This window comes from Periplaneta americana, chromosome 11 (genome assembly GCF_040183065.1).
Source record: "Periplaneta americana isolate PAMFEO1 chromosome 11, P.americana_PAMFEO1_priV1, whole genome shotgun sequence".
NCBI lineage: Eukaryota > Metazoa > Arthropoda > Insecta > Blattodea > Blattidae > Periplaneta > Periplaneta americana.
In genome coordinates this window covers 6,804,803-6,822,681 of record NC_091127.1, presented here as the reverse complement: position 1 = coordinate 6,822,681, position 17,879 = coordinate 6,804,803, and the positions used below count along the sequence as shown (strand labels likewise).

General features: G+C 35.6%; 1 protein-coding gene across 1 annotated transcript in view; it reads left to right on the top strand.

The window, feature by feature from the left end:
* fng (Fringe glycosyltransferase) overlaps positions 1-17,879 on the top strand; it is a 408,217-nt gene that overhangs the window by 245,965 nt on the left and 144,373 nt on the right. Inside the window, exon 6 of the mRNA XM_069838872.1 lies at positions 7,746-7,893. Within this exon, the coding sequence (XP_069694973.1) occupies positions 7,746-7,893 (148 nt within the window). The remainder of the gene's footprint in view (positions 1-7,745; positions 7,894-17,879) is intronic.

Sequence of the window (17,879 nt, the reverse complement as noted above, 5' to 3'; positions counted from 1 at the left end):
CTTCCTTAGTTCATATCTGGAGCGAGTGAGTTTATTGTCATCATCCCGAATTCTTATCATAAAGGGAGATACCGTCCACAAACAGTCAATACGTTCTCAAGGATAATATTGTTACAGGCACTTATCGATATTACTGTCCTTCTTCCTATGGCGTGTCGGCTTGTTTTCGTGCTATGGCCTCCCGAACTTCTTCCTCCAATATTTCAATACTGCTGTTTTCTTATTCTTTACACAGGGGAGAGAAACTGCGACTTATCACTGTGATCGGATAATAGAATAGAAAGTGTGCCAAAAAAGCACAACTCTTAAGCTGGAAGAATAATAGTAACGAAGAATAAACGTTATTCTGGGGGTTGCAATTAGAAAATATTATATTAATAGCTAAGATTCTTGCTTAAGATGCGAGCAGTGCCTAAAATTGTTCTTGTAATGCATTGAAATTCGGTTCTCCTGAAAATGTTCAGCCAACTTTTTTTTTTTTTTTTTTTACTTTTCCTGAAGGGGTAAAGATAGTTAAATGTGGCGAAAATCGAATAAAAAAAATCCATGATGTGTGAAGAATATACGATAAATAATGCACAGGTTGGCAGAATTGTGAAGTGGATGACGCAAAACCAATTAATATTACGTAAATTGCATTGAAGGATAGAAAAAGAAGCACGTACGTTCGTTTCGTTCATAGCATACTCTGTGTTTAGGTAACGAGAGGTAGAAATGGAGCCTACGTGTGTCTCGGGTACTGTGACGATTGAAGATCAAAGATCGAATCTTCATGTGGCAACCCCCTCCACACAAAAGTCCGATTGTGTACATAAAAATATTCTGGGATGATTTTCAGTTTTTGAATTTAGTCTTGCTGACAAAATTTAAGGGGATCAGGTAGATTGGATTGAGTTGAAATTATGAAAAAAAGAAAAAAAATCCATATTCTAATTTCTTGGTATTTAAAAATTAATTAGCTGCATTTTTAACTTTGAATTCCATCGGGAAGTAATGTTTTAAGTAGTTTTGTGAATATAAACAACAGCAGAAATTGTTCACTTAGAAATTTAAGTCAGTTTTTCTCTGTTCGGCATTTTTTAAATTTCGGGTACGGTCAGTGCTGAAACTATTAAAGATAGACACACATTTTTTTGTACAAGTTATCGTCTGTCATGTGTTCTTTGTGCTAAATATAAAATAGTCTTCATCATTATAAAAATTTCAACTTAAAATTTTTGTTAATATTATGATATTGATTGTATTATTTTATTTATATATCTGTTTTGTTATAATTATATTCTGTATTCTGTATATTTAAATTTAAATAAATAAATAAGTAAATAAGTAAATAAATAAGCAAAGAAATAAATAAATAATTTTAGACATTTGAAATCAAATTAAGGAAAAATAACAAATTTGAATAACTGCAATTCTTTTGTATTTATGAACAGATAGAGATATCAATAATGTTGTAGTAAAATTCAACTTTCTGTCTGTAATAGGCTACTTTAAGGGAACTGGTTAGTCTGAATATATGACTGTTGTGAATAAGTGAAGAAATTTTGCTATTACTCTTCATCTTTTGAACCTATCAATTTACAATTTTCACAGCATACATACAGTATTTTCAGGTATATTTTAGTTTTTAGATTATCTTTCTGCCTCGTATACTTGCTTTTATAAACAATTTTAAACCCGAAAAATTTTAATTAAATTTAAGTTAAAAATATGGATAATTTAGGAACATTTTTCTCAGAAACTACTGGGTCTAGTAGGCTGAAATTTAGCATAGTCCTATTGCATATGGTAGTGGAGAATCATGTTCACTTTTATATAGTTATCAAAATTATTATGGCTTTTACAGCCAAAAGAGTATTAAAGAATATGAAAAGTTTTGAATCATTTTTTCAGGATGGAAAATAGTTTTTTATATTGAATGAATATACATAATGTGATCAAAATGGCAGGAAATATACTCAACTGCATTGGAAATATGCTTGAATTTTTAGGAACCTGTAATGCAAATATTTTCTGGGAAAAATGTTCCTGAAATATCTATGTTTTTAACTTAAATTTAATTAATATTTTTTCAGGTTCAAAATTTTTTATAAAATGAAATAAGTGACATAGGAAGATAATCTAAAAACCAAAATATACTTACTTACTTACTGGCTTTTAAGGAACCCGGAGGTTCATGGCCGCCTTCACATAAGCCCGCCATTGGTCCCCATCCTGAGCAAGATTAATTCAGTCTCTATCATCATATCCCACCTCCCTCAAATCCATTTTAATATTATCTTCCCATCTACGTCTCGGCCTCCCCAAAGGTCTTTTCCCCTCTGGCCTCCCAACTAACACTCTATATGCATTTCTGGATTCGCCCATACGTGCTACATGCCCTGCCCATCTCAAACGTCTGGATTTAATGTTACCAATTATGTCAGGTGAAGGATACAATTCGTGCAGCTCTGCGTTGTGTAACTTTCTCCATTCTCCTACCTACAAATATTATGTGTATGCTGTAAAAATTGTAAATTAGTAGATTCAAAAGTGGAAGATTAATAGCAAACTCTCTTCACTCATACACAGCCCCCTTAAGAGCTGGGCGTGTCAAAACTTTGTGAATTTAACATTATGAAGATAGGAGGTATCCGATCCTCTTAATCGTGAATTCGAATAAAAGTAAGTGAAATTGACCAGGAGAAAGGTCATCTATAGGGAGCGGATTTTTATGTGCTAAAAAATTTAAATATATTTATTTTTTATGTGCTAAAAAGTATGAAAATATTTGCTAAAAATAAATATATTAATTTTTTTAAATATGACAAAAATACCTTACATAGCTTGGGAAAAAAAGTTACTAGGTACTCACCAACCACACTTGAGTGCTAGTAGTTGGCCGAGAATTGCAGTGAACAACAAAGGTCATCTCCAAATTCTCCATCACAAATGCATGCCGATTATCTCTGAACAACGACTTATACTGTGAAAACGTTCTTTCCACATCACAGGACGTCAGACGTGCATATTTAAAGAGAGGAATGTCGCAAACACAAACACCGTCAATTTCACCTACAGGCACACTCTCCAATATTTGAGCAACTTTACACATTTTTTTATATCCACTGTTTTTCCCAAACACATTCTGGAATTTGTCCCTTAGTAATTGTGCTTCTGAACCTGGTAGCGAGTCTAGTTTAATTTTCACGGCACGCACCTCCCTGTTTCAGACAACAGGTTTTTGGATGTTTCGAGTTTTTTTTATGGTGTCGCACAAAAAGCTTAGATTTGCTAATAGGAAAGCCAAACCGTTTTTTAAACAACCATCTTTCAGTATATCTTGAAGGATATCGATTGACGAAGCCCGATAACAGGGAATCACAACAGGACGTATTGCCTTACTTGATGGACATGAGCGAGAGGCGAGAGATTTGTTTAAATTAAATAATGTTCATACCCGAGCTCTTATCTGTTGTGTTTCACAAACAAAGCGTGGAATGAAATCATCTTTAGCAACAATAAACATTCATAATTATGTGTTGCAAGATCTCTCCTCCTTGTCCATGTTAATTTATTCTCTAATAATAACACTGATATGCTGCCTAGCAGTTCTCAGAACTTGAGGCGATACTATTACGAAAATGGATCACGGATACACCACACAGCGCTTAGAAACTCGAAGCAACCAAGAATTCTTAAAAAGATAACTTACTTCTGAGTTACGTAATTGATTTAGTTTTAAAATGTTTAAAAGTTCTTGTAAAAAAATTATTTAAGTAAAAAACTCCAAGATTTATGTATTTATAATAGATTTGCTGAAAATATGTATTTACATATTTTTTTGTGAAAATATGTGTTTTTATGTGAAATAAAATTCGGGTTTTAAACTTGAAACTTCATGTTCGGAATTTTTAACTTTGTTAATTGTGTTTTATCACACGCAAAAATAATATTTAATTAGATAGGAATCAGCTCCTTAGTCGTATTAGGTCATTCTGTCAGTTCCTCCCTGGAGGACAACTACTCAACTTAAACCGAACATTCTACCTGAGCCCTGGGCTGCACCCCTGCAGCGTGAGTGCGGAAGGTTTAATGACTGCACGGCGTCGCCCTGCTTTCTCCGCTCGAACCTGTTCTGCACCATTTCATTCATACAACAGCGAAGTGTTTATCGCTTGTTTTAATAATGTCACGTCCAACTGTACTTTCCAGCAGACAAGTTACCTCCAGCAGGTTTCCAAATACAGATCGTCTCATGTCAGAGGGACCGTGTTCGTTCATCGTCCTGGTTTATACGAGTCCCTATTGGCATGCGTGTGATTTTGAGATAACACTCGTATTGTACGCAAATGTTTACCTAAGACAAGAAGAAATCAGGTGTCGTGAGACAGGTTGTAGTACGTATATGCGGCTTTTTAGGAGTAGTCTGCCCTACCTTCCTTGTTCACTCGCCTGGGCTGCAGTGCTGTGCACCCTAACATTAGGTGCGGAATCGTTTTACAATAGGGATATCCTGAACTAGCATCAACAGATAGCGCGCGTGTACTTTGAGGGATGCGCTTTGCGTATGCATTTGTTTTCCGGTATATAAACATTGAGGATTTACGTAGTGTATTAGTACCACAGTCTACTATATACAGTCGCGAAGCTCATTATGTAGTAAAAATGCAAACATGGGTAGTTGCCCACCACTAGGATCGCTACTATCGCATCATCATAGCAGATATCTCTCCTAGTACACGACAAAATATGTTACACTTTCGTTGTGTTCTTTTGGAAAAATTAACACCTTCCTTCCATTATTGAAATATTAAATGCATAAAGTTAATTTATTATTTTAATGAAGTAGATTAAATTCCACCATAAACTCGAAGATACCTGCAAGAAATAAGTTAATATTATTTTTGTTTGTGCAAAACGAACTGAAATTTACTATAATCGCTTCACTCATTCAAGATTATAGGGATAATTAACTATGATACCAATAAATATTGATTTGAATTTCCCTTTACAACAATAATAATGGAAATATGAATTAATGGAGTACCTTACGTGTACCGGTACTTGTAGTGTAGGCTTACGTAGTTAACAAAGTGGGATGAGCTTAAGCAATAATAATCACACCAGAATTGGAAATAAAACGTGATCAATAAATTTTATTGTAGCAGACTTTTTCTACGTCTCTAGTAAAGTGACAAATAAAAATAACAACAAAATTAACAGCTATAATTAAAAACATAGGCCTATCCTTTGAAAAAAAAAGTAGGCCTAAGCAATAATAATCCCACCAGAATTGAAAATAAAACGTGATCAATAAATTTCATTAAAACAAACTTAATTTTTCTACGTCTCTAGTAAAATATTATTATTCCAATTATTGTATTTTAGCCATTAACATTTTCATTACAACCAATAACGAACATTTCACAAGCAACAATGTGAAATACGCAACGAGCTAGCACTCGATGGAAATACGACACAGTCCAAAGTCGACCGTGGACAGTCTATTGTTTCTAGTTGCTAACCGCTTGAAGCGCTTTATCACGAGATTTGCAAAAAATCACCTCAAGCTTCGCGACTGTATATAGTAGACTGTGTTAGTACTGTACAATAAATACTCTTAAAAACAACTGAAAATGCCAAATTTTTGTTGTGTTCTTATATTTAAAAACCAGGGAAAGTCTTTTGTCTTTCTTCAGGTCCCGAAATATTCTGAATATATGCTTTAAACCTTAAAAAATTTAACCAATTAAATTCCGCCTCGAAAGTGCTAGTTATTAAACAAAAATAAATACTTCAAGTAAGGAATTGCTGGCTACAGTTTCATTTTGGAGGATGGGAAAGAAAAATTAATAAAAGCATATGCAACGTCAACAGCGAGCTATGTTAGCTTAGATTATATGCAGTACTTCTAGGAGTCTCCGAAGTTTACGCCAGCATTTTACCCCTGCGGTAAAATCTCGATTAACTGGGATGTTTATTATCCAGGACGATCCATAGTGAAATCCATTTCGTGAATAATGTTTTTAATGTGCTGTAATCTAATTAAAACCATGTTTTTACTTGAAATTTTCAAAATCATCCTACACAGTATTCAAAACTGCATGTCCTTAACCTACAAAACACAGGAATAATCGTGATACTGCTGCGATCATATTATATCATCTTATCAAACATTGCATTTGATGTTTCTGCAATAGAGAAAAAAAATATGAGGAATTAAATCTCGATAGTCCCTTCCCTATAAAAAAACATTGGTGGCTGCATATCCTATTTTTACAATACTAATGATCTCCGGCAAAGTTCCTATTTTTTTATTCGTGTACCTCGTTCTCAAAGTTACGGTTTAGGTTCATGAATATTCAATTTACTTGTATCTATATTCTGCATATTGCAGATTTCTCCATCCATCTCTTAAGGTGAATCTCTCAGTATTATGCAAGTTTACGCTATTATTTATTGTAATTTAAATTAAATTATGGCGTAAGAAAACGCTGAATTATATTAAAATATACTAGGTTATACAAAATAATTATAAATATAATTTGACACTCTCAGAAAACCAACACGCAGGACAACGTAATCAACTGTAGCATATGGCATAATTTAGCCCTACATCATGTTGTGCCGCATGGAACGCTTCTGCCATCTAATGGTAAAACTTCGCATAAGATATCCCTATTGAAGACCTTCCCCGAATAAGGATGTAATCTACAGAACTGTAATTTATGTTTGATTGAGGAAGAAACATCCGTGTTTAGGTAACGAGAGCTAGAAATGGAGTGAATCGATTATAGTAAATTTCAGTTCGTTTTGCACAAATAAAAATCATATTAACCTATTTCTTGCAGATATCTTCGAGTTTATGGTGGAATTTAATATACTTCATTAAAATAATAAATTAACTTTATGCATTTAATATTTAAATAATGGAAGGAAGGTGTTAATTTTTCCAAAAGAACACAACGAAAGTGTAACATATTTTGTCGGCTGCTAGGAGAGAGATCTGCGATGATGAGGCGATAGTAGCGATCCTAGTGGTGGGCAACTATCCATGTTTGCATTTTTACTACATATTGAGCTTCGCGACTGTATATAGTAGACTGTGATTTTATCGTCGGAAATCGAACTCAAGTGCGTTGGATTTGTAGCTGGAAATGAAGCACGGTGGAGAAAGGAATCACACACATTTCGATAACAACCTCTCTGTGGAATGCAACACTTAATAGACCTGAGTCTCAGATTGCTTTCGTTTTCTCAGAAAGAAATAAGCTAAGCTTTTATATCATTATTTTCCCAGTTGCAATAAATTTCCTTCTCAAGAATTATAGTGAGGCAGAGCGTCGTTCTGTTTCTGGGTAAGTGTAACAAGTGCCCGCACTTTGTGATTCTTGAGGGAGGAGGCTTTGTATCGGGCGGCAATTGCATAGGCATTCCTGTCTGATCAAAGGACCCCGTTCCGAGAATGCCCTGCTAACGAAGTATAATGCACACAGCTGTAGCGGCGATGTCAACCGGTGGGCTTGTACCGATCGCTCCAAATTAAACGGCGTGAGTCAGCAACATCCAGGTGGGACGCTGATAAAAACACTCCTCGATCCTGAACAGCAATTAACTCTTTTTCGTACATAATTTATGGTTATTTAACAAAGAAAAGTGGAGTATAATTATTTTTAACGTTGGACGCACTAACCAGCTCAGTTCCCACAATCCCCTGTGCGTGTGTGTTTAATTAAACCGAGTTTTACTGTTTTGCTCAACAGGTGGTTCTGCCACTTCGACGACGACAACTATGTGAACGTCCCTCGGCTGCTGAGCCTGCTGGCCGACTACAGTCCTCAGGAGGATTGGTACTTGGGCAAGCCAAGCATCCGCGCACCCCTCGAAATCCTCAACAGGGACAACACTGCGGTAAGTAGGCTACTTTGAGAATCTCATGATATACTTGTCTCGAAAACATGACGGCCTTTCTTTTTGGAATTGGTAATCCCTCATAAACCCCCATCCTCTACTCAATCCCTAGCCGCGTGGTAGAAATACAGGGACATCATTTTATTTTTACTAACATTTTTAATATTAACTTGCCTATACCTCTGACTCAACGCCGTTTGCTACCCCCTTCCACGACTGGAGTTCGATGCTACTGACGTAATATACAAACAAATCACTTTACTAGGTATAGGAGGGAAGAAAAGTAGTTCATCCATTTACGTAAACTAGGAAATATTGCGCTTTTGAGTTTGATCATTTTCATTAGGTTTTTGTTTAATCAAAATACAGTACAGTATTAACAATAAGTGTTTTTACTCACGAACTGAGCTGTCCATGTGGACGTATTCATTATGCAGTGTATATTATACTGTCTACAGCACATTAGCGTACAATATAGAGAATGAAGTTAAATTAAAATATAATCATAATATAGATATTTAAACATATTTTTAAAAATGGTGGCCGTTCATTTCGATGCAGGCTTCAGTTCTAATGTGCATATTATCGCACTATAGACTATTGTACCTAATCCCAATTACCAGTTTCGTTCTTCGTGCTAGTAACTCATGTTGAAATAATTCTGTATCTGCTCTATAAAAGAGTATCTTACGTACTGTAAATTCAGTCTTCACTTCTGCCCGATCCGAAAAGATAAAATTACTCAGACATACTATCTACTGTCCGTCCAAGTGGTTATGTCTTAGGTTCATAGAAATGGAGGTAATTACGTGACAGTTAATTACTTAACGAGGCCCTTTTATTTAAGTTATTTTAAACAGTTGTATGATATTACATAGACGTCCAATTCCTAACAGAAATTAATGTTTTCAGAAGAGAGCTAAGACAGCCCAGTCACTAGCTGGCGAATAAAACTGGTGGGGGGAAACCGGGATACGACGTAGGCAAATGGACGACAGTACCTGTGCGAAAATGATTCAATATTGAAAGCTCTTCCGTCACTTGAAAACGCGAACATATTTTTGGAACGTACTGTTTACTATGACCGTAAGGCTACTATATGCGGTCATGGATCTGTGTGGAGGACGGTTGAACTTCATTAGTAGAAGGGGTGGAAGTGAAGTACATTCAAAAACTCAGGTACAATAAAAATTGAAGTAAAAATAAAATGATGTCCCTGTACAATAGATCCCAGTATTGCCAAATTTAAGTCTACCTGTTGGGTTTCACTCGTTCTCAGTGTCTTTTTAGACATTTGTCGACGTGTTATTTTATACCGTTGTGCACTTCAATATGTCTAATTTATTCCGGCCATGATTAATGAGTGTTGGAGCAGATGATCTGCAGCCAGGCCTCCTGATACACCTGAAGATCACGACAAGAACAAATAACACCGTCGAAGAAAACAGAATATCTTGATTGCGGAAGAGCGTAGCTATCAAAACAAAGTGTTAAAATTGTGTCTAACGTTAGAAATTCTATCCATAGAGTAATCGAAAGTTGAGGCAGTTCGATAAGTACAAACCTTAATCACTTAACATCGCACGCAACCGGCGGAGTTGGTAAAAAATATATATGGGGCATAGAAATTAAGAATTGCGATTCACCAACTAAAGAGAAAATAAACTAAAACAGAATTCGGTAAGATAGACGATTTTATACGTGATTTACTTCGTCGAACAGTATGTGAACAGTACGCGAAAGAGATATCGCCAACAGCAAATAAACTTGCGGAAATATTCTGGCCTGATTTGTACATTATGTTTAAGAATGCAGAAAAAATTTCATTCGATTCTATCCAGCACTTTCGGAATTACCAGGAAAAGGGTTTTAAGGAATATACGAGGCGTGTTTTTAAAGTAAGTTCCAAAAGGGTGTAGTAAGTAAACGGGAAGATATTTACAAGCCATTTTTGTTGCATTGTATTCCCCACACTTCAATTACTTCTCAACATAATCTCCACCATTATTGAGGCATTTATCGAGTCGTGGCACAAGTCTTTCTATCCCCTCATTGTAGAATTCTCCCGCCTGCTATGCGAACCACTCCCGCACTGCTGTTTTCACTTCATCGTCGCCATCAAAACGTTGACCACCGAGGAACTTCTTGTGATGCAGGAAGAGATGAAAGTCATTTGGAGCCAAATCCGGGCTGTAGAGGGGATGGTCAATTTGTTCCCAGCCAAATTTCGAGATGAGTTTTTGGGCGTCACGAGCTGTGTGTGGCCATCTCCTGACCATTCCATCACTAATGGCATCATCACCATACACCTCATAAAGTTGACGATGAATGTCAGCTGGTTTGATGTTTCTCGCATTCAAGAAACGGATAACAGACCGCATCTCACAGTCGGCGGGGTGCTCGATCACTTTAAACATTTCAACTGATCACAACTAACCACACACACGGACTGAAGCTCTGAAACTGCATGCACAGCTTGCCTGAGAACTGAAGAAGAAAACACGCATGCGCAAAATAACGATTGCAGTGATGCGATGGCTATAATTGAAAACGGAACTTACTTTAAGAACACGCCTCGTAGTTTGCGAAGTAGAAAAAAAAGCTCATGCCGTTTTCCACTGAACAGCTATTATAGCCAATGCCGCACTTTACATTAAAAATCATAACTTCAGAACTAATACAGAGCCACTGGCGTAGCTCAGTTGGCTGAGTTGACTGCCGATCCGAAGTTGCACTCGGGCGTGGGTTCAGTTCCCGCTTTGGCTGATTTATCTGATTGAGGTTTTTCCGAGGTTTTTCTCAACAGTAAGGCGAATGTCAGGTAATCTACAGCTGGTCTTTATTTCACGTAAATAATGACATTATTCACAGCAGTGCTTAAAAGTTTTCTAACTTACAGCAGTGAATTAAATGTTTTTAAATCACTCTCTACATGACAACCAACATATTAGCATAGTTAAAATGAATATATATGAACTTCTTCGCCAACAATACATTACAAAGAAAAGACCTACAATTTGAAATTAAATTTACATACCAGTAGGGGGAAGTCTTGCAGTACCGACCCCTTAAGGTTTTTGGGTTATAAATAAGAAACCATTCAACTTTTTGACACACTTTTTTGATATAATGTAAGTACATATATTATTGAACTCAATGGTAATTACAAAAAAATTCAGAAATTAATATTAATACAAAACATAAACAAATTAAATGTCCATAAAATCGATACAATCAGAAAATTGGCAGGCAGTACCGGTCACATATTACTTTTGACAAGAATCACATTCATACGTGTTAGATGTCTCAGGAGTGCTGGCACAGGCTTCATGAGCCCACATTTGGCATGAAGAACATTGGATCCAATCTTCGTCATGAGATTCCCCGCAAAAAATACATGTAGTTTCCTCCTTTTCGTCATTTTTCTTAGTTTCTTTCTTGAGCTTTTTGGGAAGAATTTTCCTGATAGGGGGCGTTTCCCACGCACTAGGCTCTTGACTTCTCTCTTCAACTTTTCATTATTTTTTTCTTCTAGATATGTCTTTGTACAGTAGTGGCACTAGTTTCGTCACAGTTATAAATTTTATAGGGGTGAATACATGTTTTTCCATTAGATTTGTAAGACTCTTAAAGAATCGATTGACTTGTGGCTTGTTAAACCCAATTGATCTATTAAGGCTTGTCATTCAGGAGTACGGAGAGACAAATTCGGGTGCCGTTTCATGAAATCATAATAAAATTGCTTACAAGCAGTCTTTTTGTCACGGTTGAATTTATGAGGAATTTTTAAGGCCTCAGCAAGTTGAAAAGCTAGATTCAAAAACTCTTTCCTTGTGAGTGGTAATAATCTATCAGATAGATCTTTCACATGATCCAATAGAACATCTTCGAATTCGGCATTGAACGTGGGTTTAAAACGGCCAAGTGCATGAGTGAATGTAATTTCCTTACCTCTTTTTACGGCAGAAATATGATCAATCAACGTACTTTGGGGGATATTGTATATTTCAGCAGCTTTGCGGTTAGCAAGTTGGCCTGTTAACACTTTCTCTACAGCCTGTTTCATAGAATCTGGATGCCATTTTCCTTTGGAAGGTCTATTTATCACTGGAGGAATCATAAACGTCCTATAAAAATATTAAACGAACATAACTAACATGGAAGAATATGACCGGTACTGCAAGATCAAGAGGTGACCGGTACTGGCTGACACACAGCGAAACATATAATATTTTTTTCTATAGCATCAATATGATATGTAACATGGATCATGCACAAAAGTAATTCATAAATCATGACTGAATCGAATGAAACAAGATTTATAACGATACTTACCGAATTGCCTTGGTGTCAGTCAATTTAGATTTAGTCGATTCACGCCACAGCAAAGAGAAAAGTCTTTCAACGGACTTTGTTAACAAATGAATGTAGATTTAAGTTTGAATTATTTACCAGTGATTATTGACTGTTAGAAGTAACGTCCACTACATTTCGCGTCCTGCTAATTGTTGTCGGTATTTAAAAACACACACTGATCGGTACTGTATGCTGACCGGCGCTGGAAGACTTCCCCCTAATGAATAAAATATTGTATAGCACACTAGAGTAAACAGATTTTATGCGCTCGTGGAAATTATCACCCTAGGCGAAGCGGATAAAATCTAATTTTACTCTCTTGTACTATAAATTGCTGCATTACACCACACGAACACAACCTCACAGGAAAACAAAACAAGAGGCGCCAAGACCAACAACGACCAGTTCTGAGGATGACCCATAAAAGGTCGAAACATGTGAACCTGGTACGATAGAATTTAACACAAGGAAGTCATATAATACATATTCCGAATATAAATTGCTGTTCAATGATCACAGTTTCCGAAAATTTTACCAGCGCAACATCCTTAATTAAGAATAAAATTCTGGAACTTCAATGACATGAGAATTTAACACTTATTAAAGGCTATAATTCTTCCTTTCTTTGTTTATTTAGGCAAAATATATTACTGAAAATATAAATATAAAGTGTTTTTAAAATAAGTTTGTTCATTTTTTATACCAATTTTGTTTTAGTAATTATAAATTAAGGTATATTTACAAAGACTATTACACTCTTACTACGTCATACTACTTTTGACCAATAAAACGGTACGAAAGGACGTATTTCAACCAATCATGGCTGCTTATCGCACAATTTTATCGCGTCCCTAGCATTTGTTTAATTTTATCGCGTCCCTAGCATTTGTTTCTTTGTTTGCCAACATTTGAAACTGCGCTGGTCTGGACGTCAAAAAATATATATATAAAATTACAAATCACTCCAGTCGATGCACAGCAGTTTCAAATGTGACTCGCATTGGCATTCAAGAACAAGAATTAATAAAAATCACTGATCATACCTATGCATCTTCTGAAATCCGATTTACAAATAAATGAAGAGCACCATTCGGAAATCCTGAGTAAGTTGAATACACCATGTAGGCCTAAATCAACGAGTTCCACTTCTAATACGCACACGTCCAATATAACATCAATTGAACCACCAACCACATTCAAATTTGGAAATTGTACATTCAATAATTATTCCTTTTAAAATTATTCATTCGGAAATCCTGAATAAGTTGAATACACCATGTAGGCCTAAATCAACGAGTTCACTTCTATTATGCACACGTCCAATATAACATCAATTGAACCACCAACCACATTCAAATTTGAAAATTGTACATTCAATAATTATTCCTTTTAAAATTATTCATTCGGAAATCCTGAATAAGTTGAATACACCATGTAGGCCTAAATCAACGAGTTCCACTTCTAATACGCACACGTCCAATATAACATCAATTGAACCACCAACCACATTCAAATTTGAAAATTGTACATTCAATAATTATTCCTTTTAAAATTATTCATTCGGAAATCCTGAATAAGTTGAAAACACCATGTAGGCCTAAATCAACGAGTTCACTTCTATTATGCACACGTCCAATATAACATCAATTGAACCACCAACCACATTCAAATTTGAAAATTGTACATTCAATAATTATTCCTTTTAAAATTATTCATGTTTATTTTTTATGTCATCGTCGTTAATTAAAACTTTTCTAACACTTGTGTACAGTATATTAGTTAGGTTATGTTATAGCTTCTGCTATATGATATTATGGATAGTAACGTATCAGAGATTGTTTAATATTAAGATTTATTCAAAATCATCTGTAAAGTGACGTTGATTACTGGGATTCGGATAATTGAAGTGGAATGTTGCATTTTAATAAAAATAAAAATGAAACTTAATCAACAATGCCTTCTTGACTAGTAACAGTCCACAGAGTTCAATGATGATTCCATAGTTGGCACAACTGATACCGGTAACAAGAAAACATAATCATAAAACACTACTGCCATCTAGCGTAATGTTGAGATGGTACATATTTGTCAGAAACCAGTGTACAAGGCCTGGATATGACATCGTCAGGTTCGATAGTTGATACATTTGAAGACAGTTGTATTTTCATAAGCCAATTAATATTTTATTGTATTGGAGTACTTTGTTACTTCTAATCTTTATATACTTTCTTCTAATCGTGTAATAGTCAATTAAATCCCACTCGAGTTTTGATTTTCTCTAGATAAATCAAAACCTCTAGTGAGATTACTGTTGATAATATAGTCTTGCTGAAAATCGCGGTTTCACGGAACACAGTTTGAAAAATATTTGCAAATCACAATGACTTCAAGAATTGGCAACTCGGCTAAGGGTTTATCCCTTGCGCGTGCCTGCAGTTAACTGGTGAAGGGGATGAGGGAAGATCGTCACGTTCCCGTGCGGAGTATAAACGATAATACAAGACACGAGTAGCGGAACTCCCTCGTCAGAAGAACGACGTAGGAGACAGAGATAAACTAGGACAAGGAAAAGGAGGGAAGGAGAAGAGGAAGGAAGAAAAATAAAGAATGAAGAAATGTAAAGTGAACAAAAGAAAGAATAAAGGAAAGAAACACGAAGGTACTGTAGGTTGAAAGATGCACGCAATTCATATAGGACGAAGATGAATTTCCAACATTTTGGAGATATACGAGAAGGCAAGGAAGGTAAACTGTTAGGATATACAGTGAAACTTGTGTAATTCGAACGTTTTTAATTCGAATTATTCTTTATTTCGAAGTTTTCCTTTGTCCCCTTGAATTTCCTATGGAAACAGTGCATAAATATCGTCTTTTATTCCAACATAATTTTGTTTAATTCGAAGAAAAAAAATCCAGAATGGACATGAGTTTTACAGTGAAATGTGGCAAAGGCGGAACGAGCCAGTACTGTAACAAATTGACCTGACCATAGGGGTTGGAGACTGGAACCGGGAATACATTGTATCTCCTTTTCGGAGAAAGTGGTCCCAGTGCGGGTTGACAACCCTTGGAGTGTCATTCACCTCGAAAGTACAGTTACCGTACTCAGTTAAAACCGTCACTGTGCATTGCTTTTCACAAACTCCGAAACCCCATCTTTCACTTCCAAGAGCTAAGAAGATTCGTTCAGGGACACCAAAATGTGCATGGTTCTCTGTTTGATGCATTAAATAAACTGGAGGACTTTACAGTAACTCAGCAAATCAATAAAAAGAAGCAGACTGAAACCACATCCTACTTAACAAAGGCCTAGTAAGGTATGTTTTTTAACTACTGTATGTGTTGTGCAAAAATGTTTACTAATTACTGTACCGTACTGTATTTATGTAATAGGCCTATCATTATACAGCACTATATTTTCTTGTATTATAATACCCTGTTGTCTTGAAATGTTATAGTAATACATAGTACATACAGTACACCTGTAGTTTGCCTTCTGCAGTACCATTTTTTAATTCGAATTTTTCCATAATTCGAATTTTTTCTTATGCCCTTCAGATTCGAATTACACAAGTTTCACTGAACTTTCCTTTTCTTCCCAGATGATGATACCAACATGAACTCCGAAACATTGAGTGTTTCTATTCTTAACCCATAATCTCGCATAATCTCTGTCGGGAAACAAACCAGTTTCTATGGATTTGTAGAAGGAAAAGCACCATTTCTATAGAACTTGTAACGTACAAATGTAAACTTTCAGTATCTGGGCTTAATCGATTGAGGAAGGAAAAACACCACTTCTGCGAGACTTATAACCAGGCTTCGAGACTTGGGACCCGATGAAATAAGCTTACTGTGCATGTACTGTAGGTTGTTGACTCGCTGCAGGTAGTGAAAGGTAGAGATGTGTTGAGGTAACAACGTTGCTATTTAGAATAGAGTACGGTAGTATGGGGAAACACACATATGTAGGCCTACATTCTGAAAGTAAATATACATTACACAATGACAATGTCAAAGAATGTGAAAAGCATTTATTCTTCTGACTTTTATAAGCATTTCTGTTTAATGTGTTAATGTGTTAATGGTGGAAATAAACATGTATGAATTTTAATTTCTTCATTTATCCTATTGGTCGTCTTTAGGAAGTGCAGTTACAGTACCGAATTGCAATGTACTACAAGATACATTTTCAGTGTCTCAAACGTAAATCTTTTTCGGTTATCTGCCAAACACAGTTTGTACTGTGACAAGCTGCGCTCTACTTCGCATGACGAAGAAACCTAACATCATTGCAGTCTCTAAGAGACAGTCCTTTATTCTCGGGTGACTCTATGTCCACTAATTTGCTGTTTATGTTACACAATGTTCCATATCCGTTATTTTTACATAAAATTGATTTCCACTTCTGTTTTACACGTTCAGTAACCGGTGTACTTGGTGTCTCATTAATTCTCTGCGTCATTTCCTCAACTAATTTGAGGGCTTCCGGCATCTCTTGCTCTGATTTTTCTAACCGTGTAATAGTTTCAGACACAGTTTGTATGAAAACCAAATTATTCGTCAGAACCTTCAAATTCAGAGCGTTTTCCTTTGCGTATTTGTTGGCATTCATTCTACAGTACCCCCACTCACTGTACGCTTTACCACTATACTCAGTACGCCGTTATGCGGATTTCTCACTGAACTGCTCTATTGGGTCCGAAGTCTCGAAGCCTGCTTATAACGTACAAATTTAAACTGTCATTATCTTGACCTAGTCGATTGTAGAAGGAAAAACACTACTTCTGTGGGACTTATAAAGTACAAATTTAAAATATCAGTATCTGGACTTAATCGATTAAAGAAGGAAAAACACTACTGCTGTGAGATTTATAACGTACAAATTTAAACTTTCAATATCTGGACTTAATCGATTGAAGAAGCAAAAACACTACTGCTGTGGGATTTATAACGTACAAATTTAAACTTTCAGTATCTGGACTTAATCGATTGAAGAAGCAAAAACACTACTGCTGTGGGATTTATAACGTACAAATTTAAACTTTCAGTATCTGGACTTAATCGATTGAAGAAGCAAAAACACTACTGATGTGGGATTTATAACGTACAAATTTAAACTTTCAGTATCTGGACTTAATCGATTGAAGAAGCAAAAACACTACTGCTGTGGGATTTATAACGTACAAATTTAAACTTTCAGTATCTGGACTTAATCGATTGAAGAAGCAAAAACACTACTGCTGTGGGATTTATAACGTACAAATTTAAACTTTCAGTATCTGGACTTAATCGATTGAAGAAGCAAAAACACTACTGCTGTGGGATTTATAACGTACAAATTTAAACTTTCAGTATCTGGACTTAATCGATTGAAGAAGCAAAAACACTATTGCTGTGGGATTTATAACGTACAAATTTAAACTTTCAGTATCTGGACTTAATCGATTGAAGAAGCAAAAACACTACTGCTGTGGGATTTATAACGTACAAATATAAACTTTCAGTACCTGGACTTAATCGATTGAAGAAGCAAAAACACTACTGCTGTGGGATTTATAACGTACAAATTTAAACTTTCAGTATCTGGACTTAATCGATTGAAGAAGCAAAAACACTACTGCTGTGGG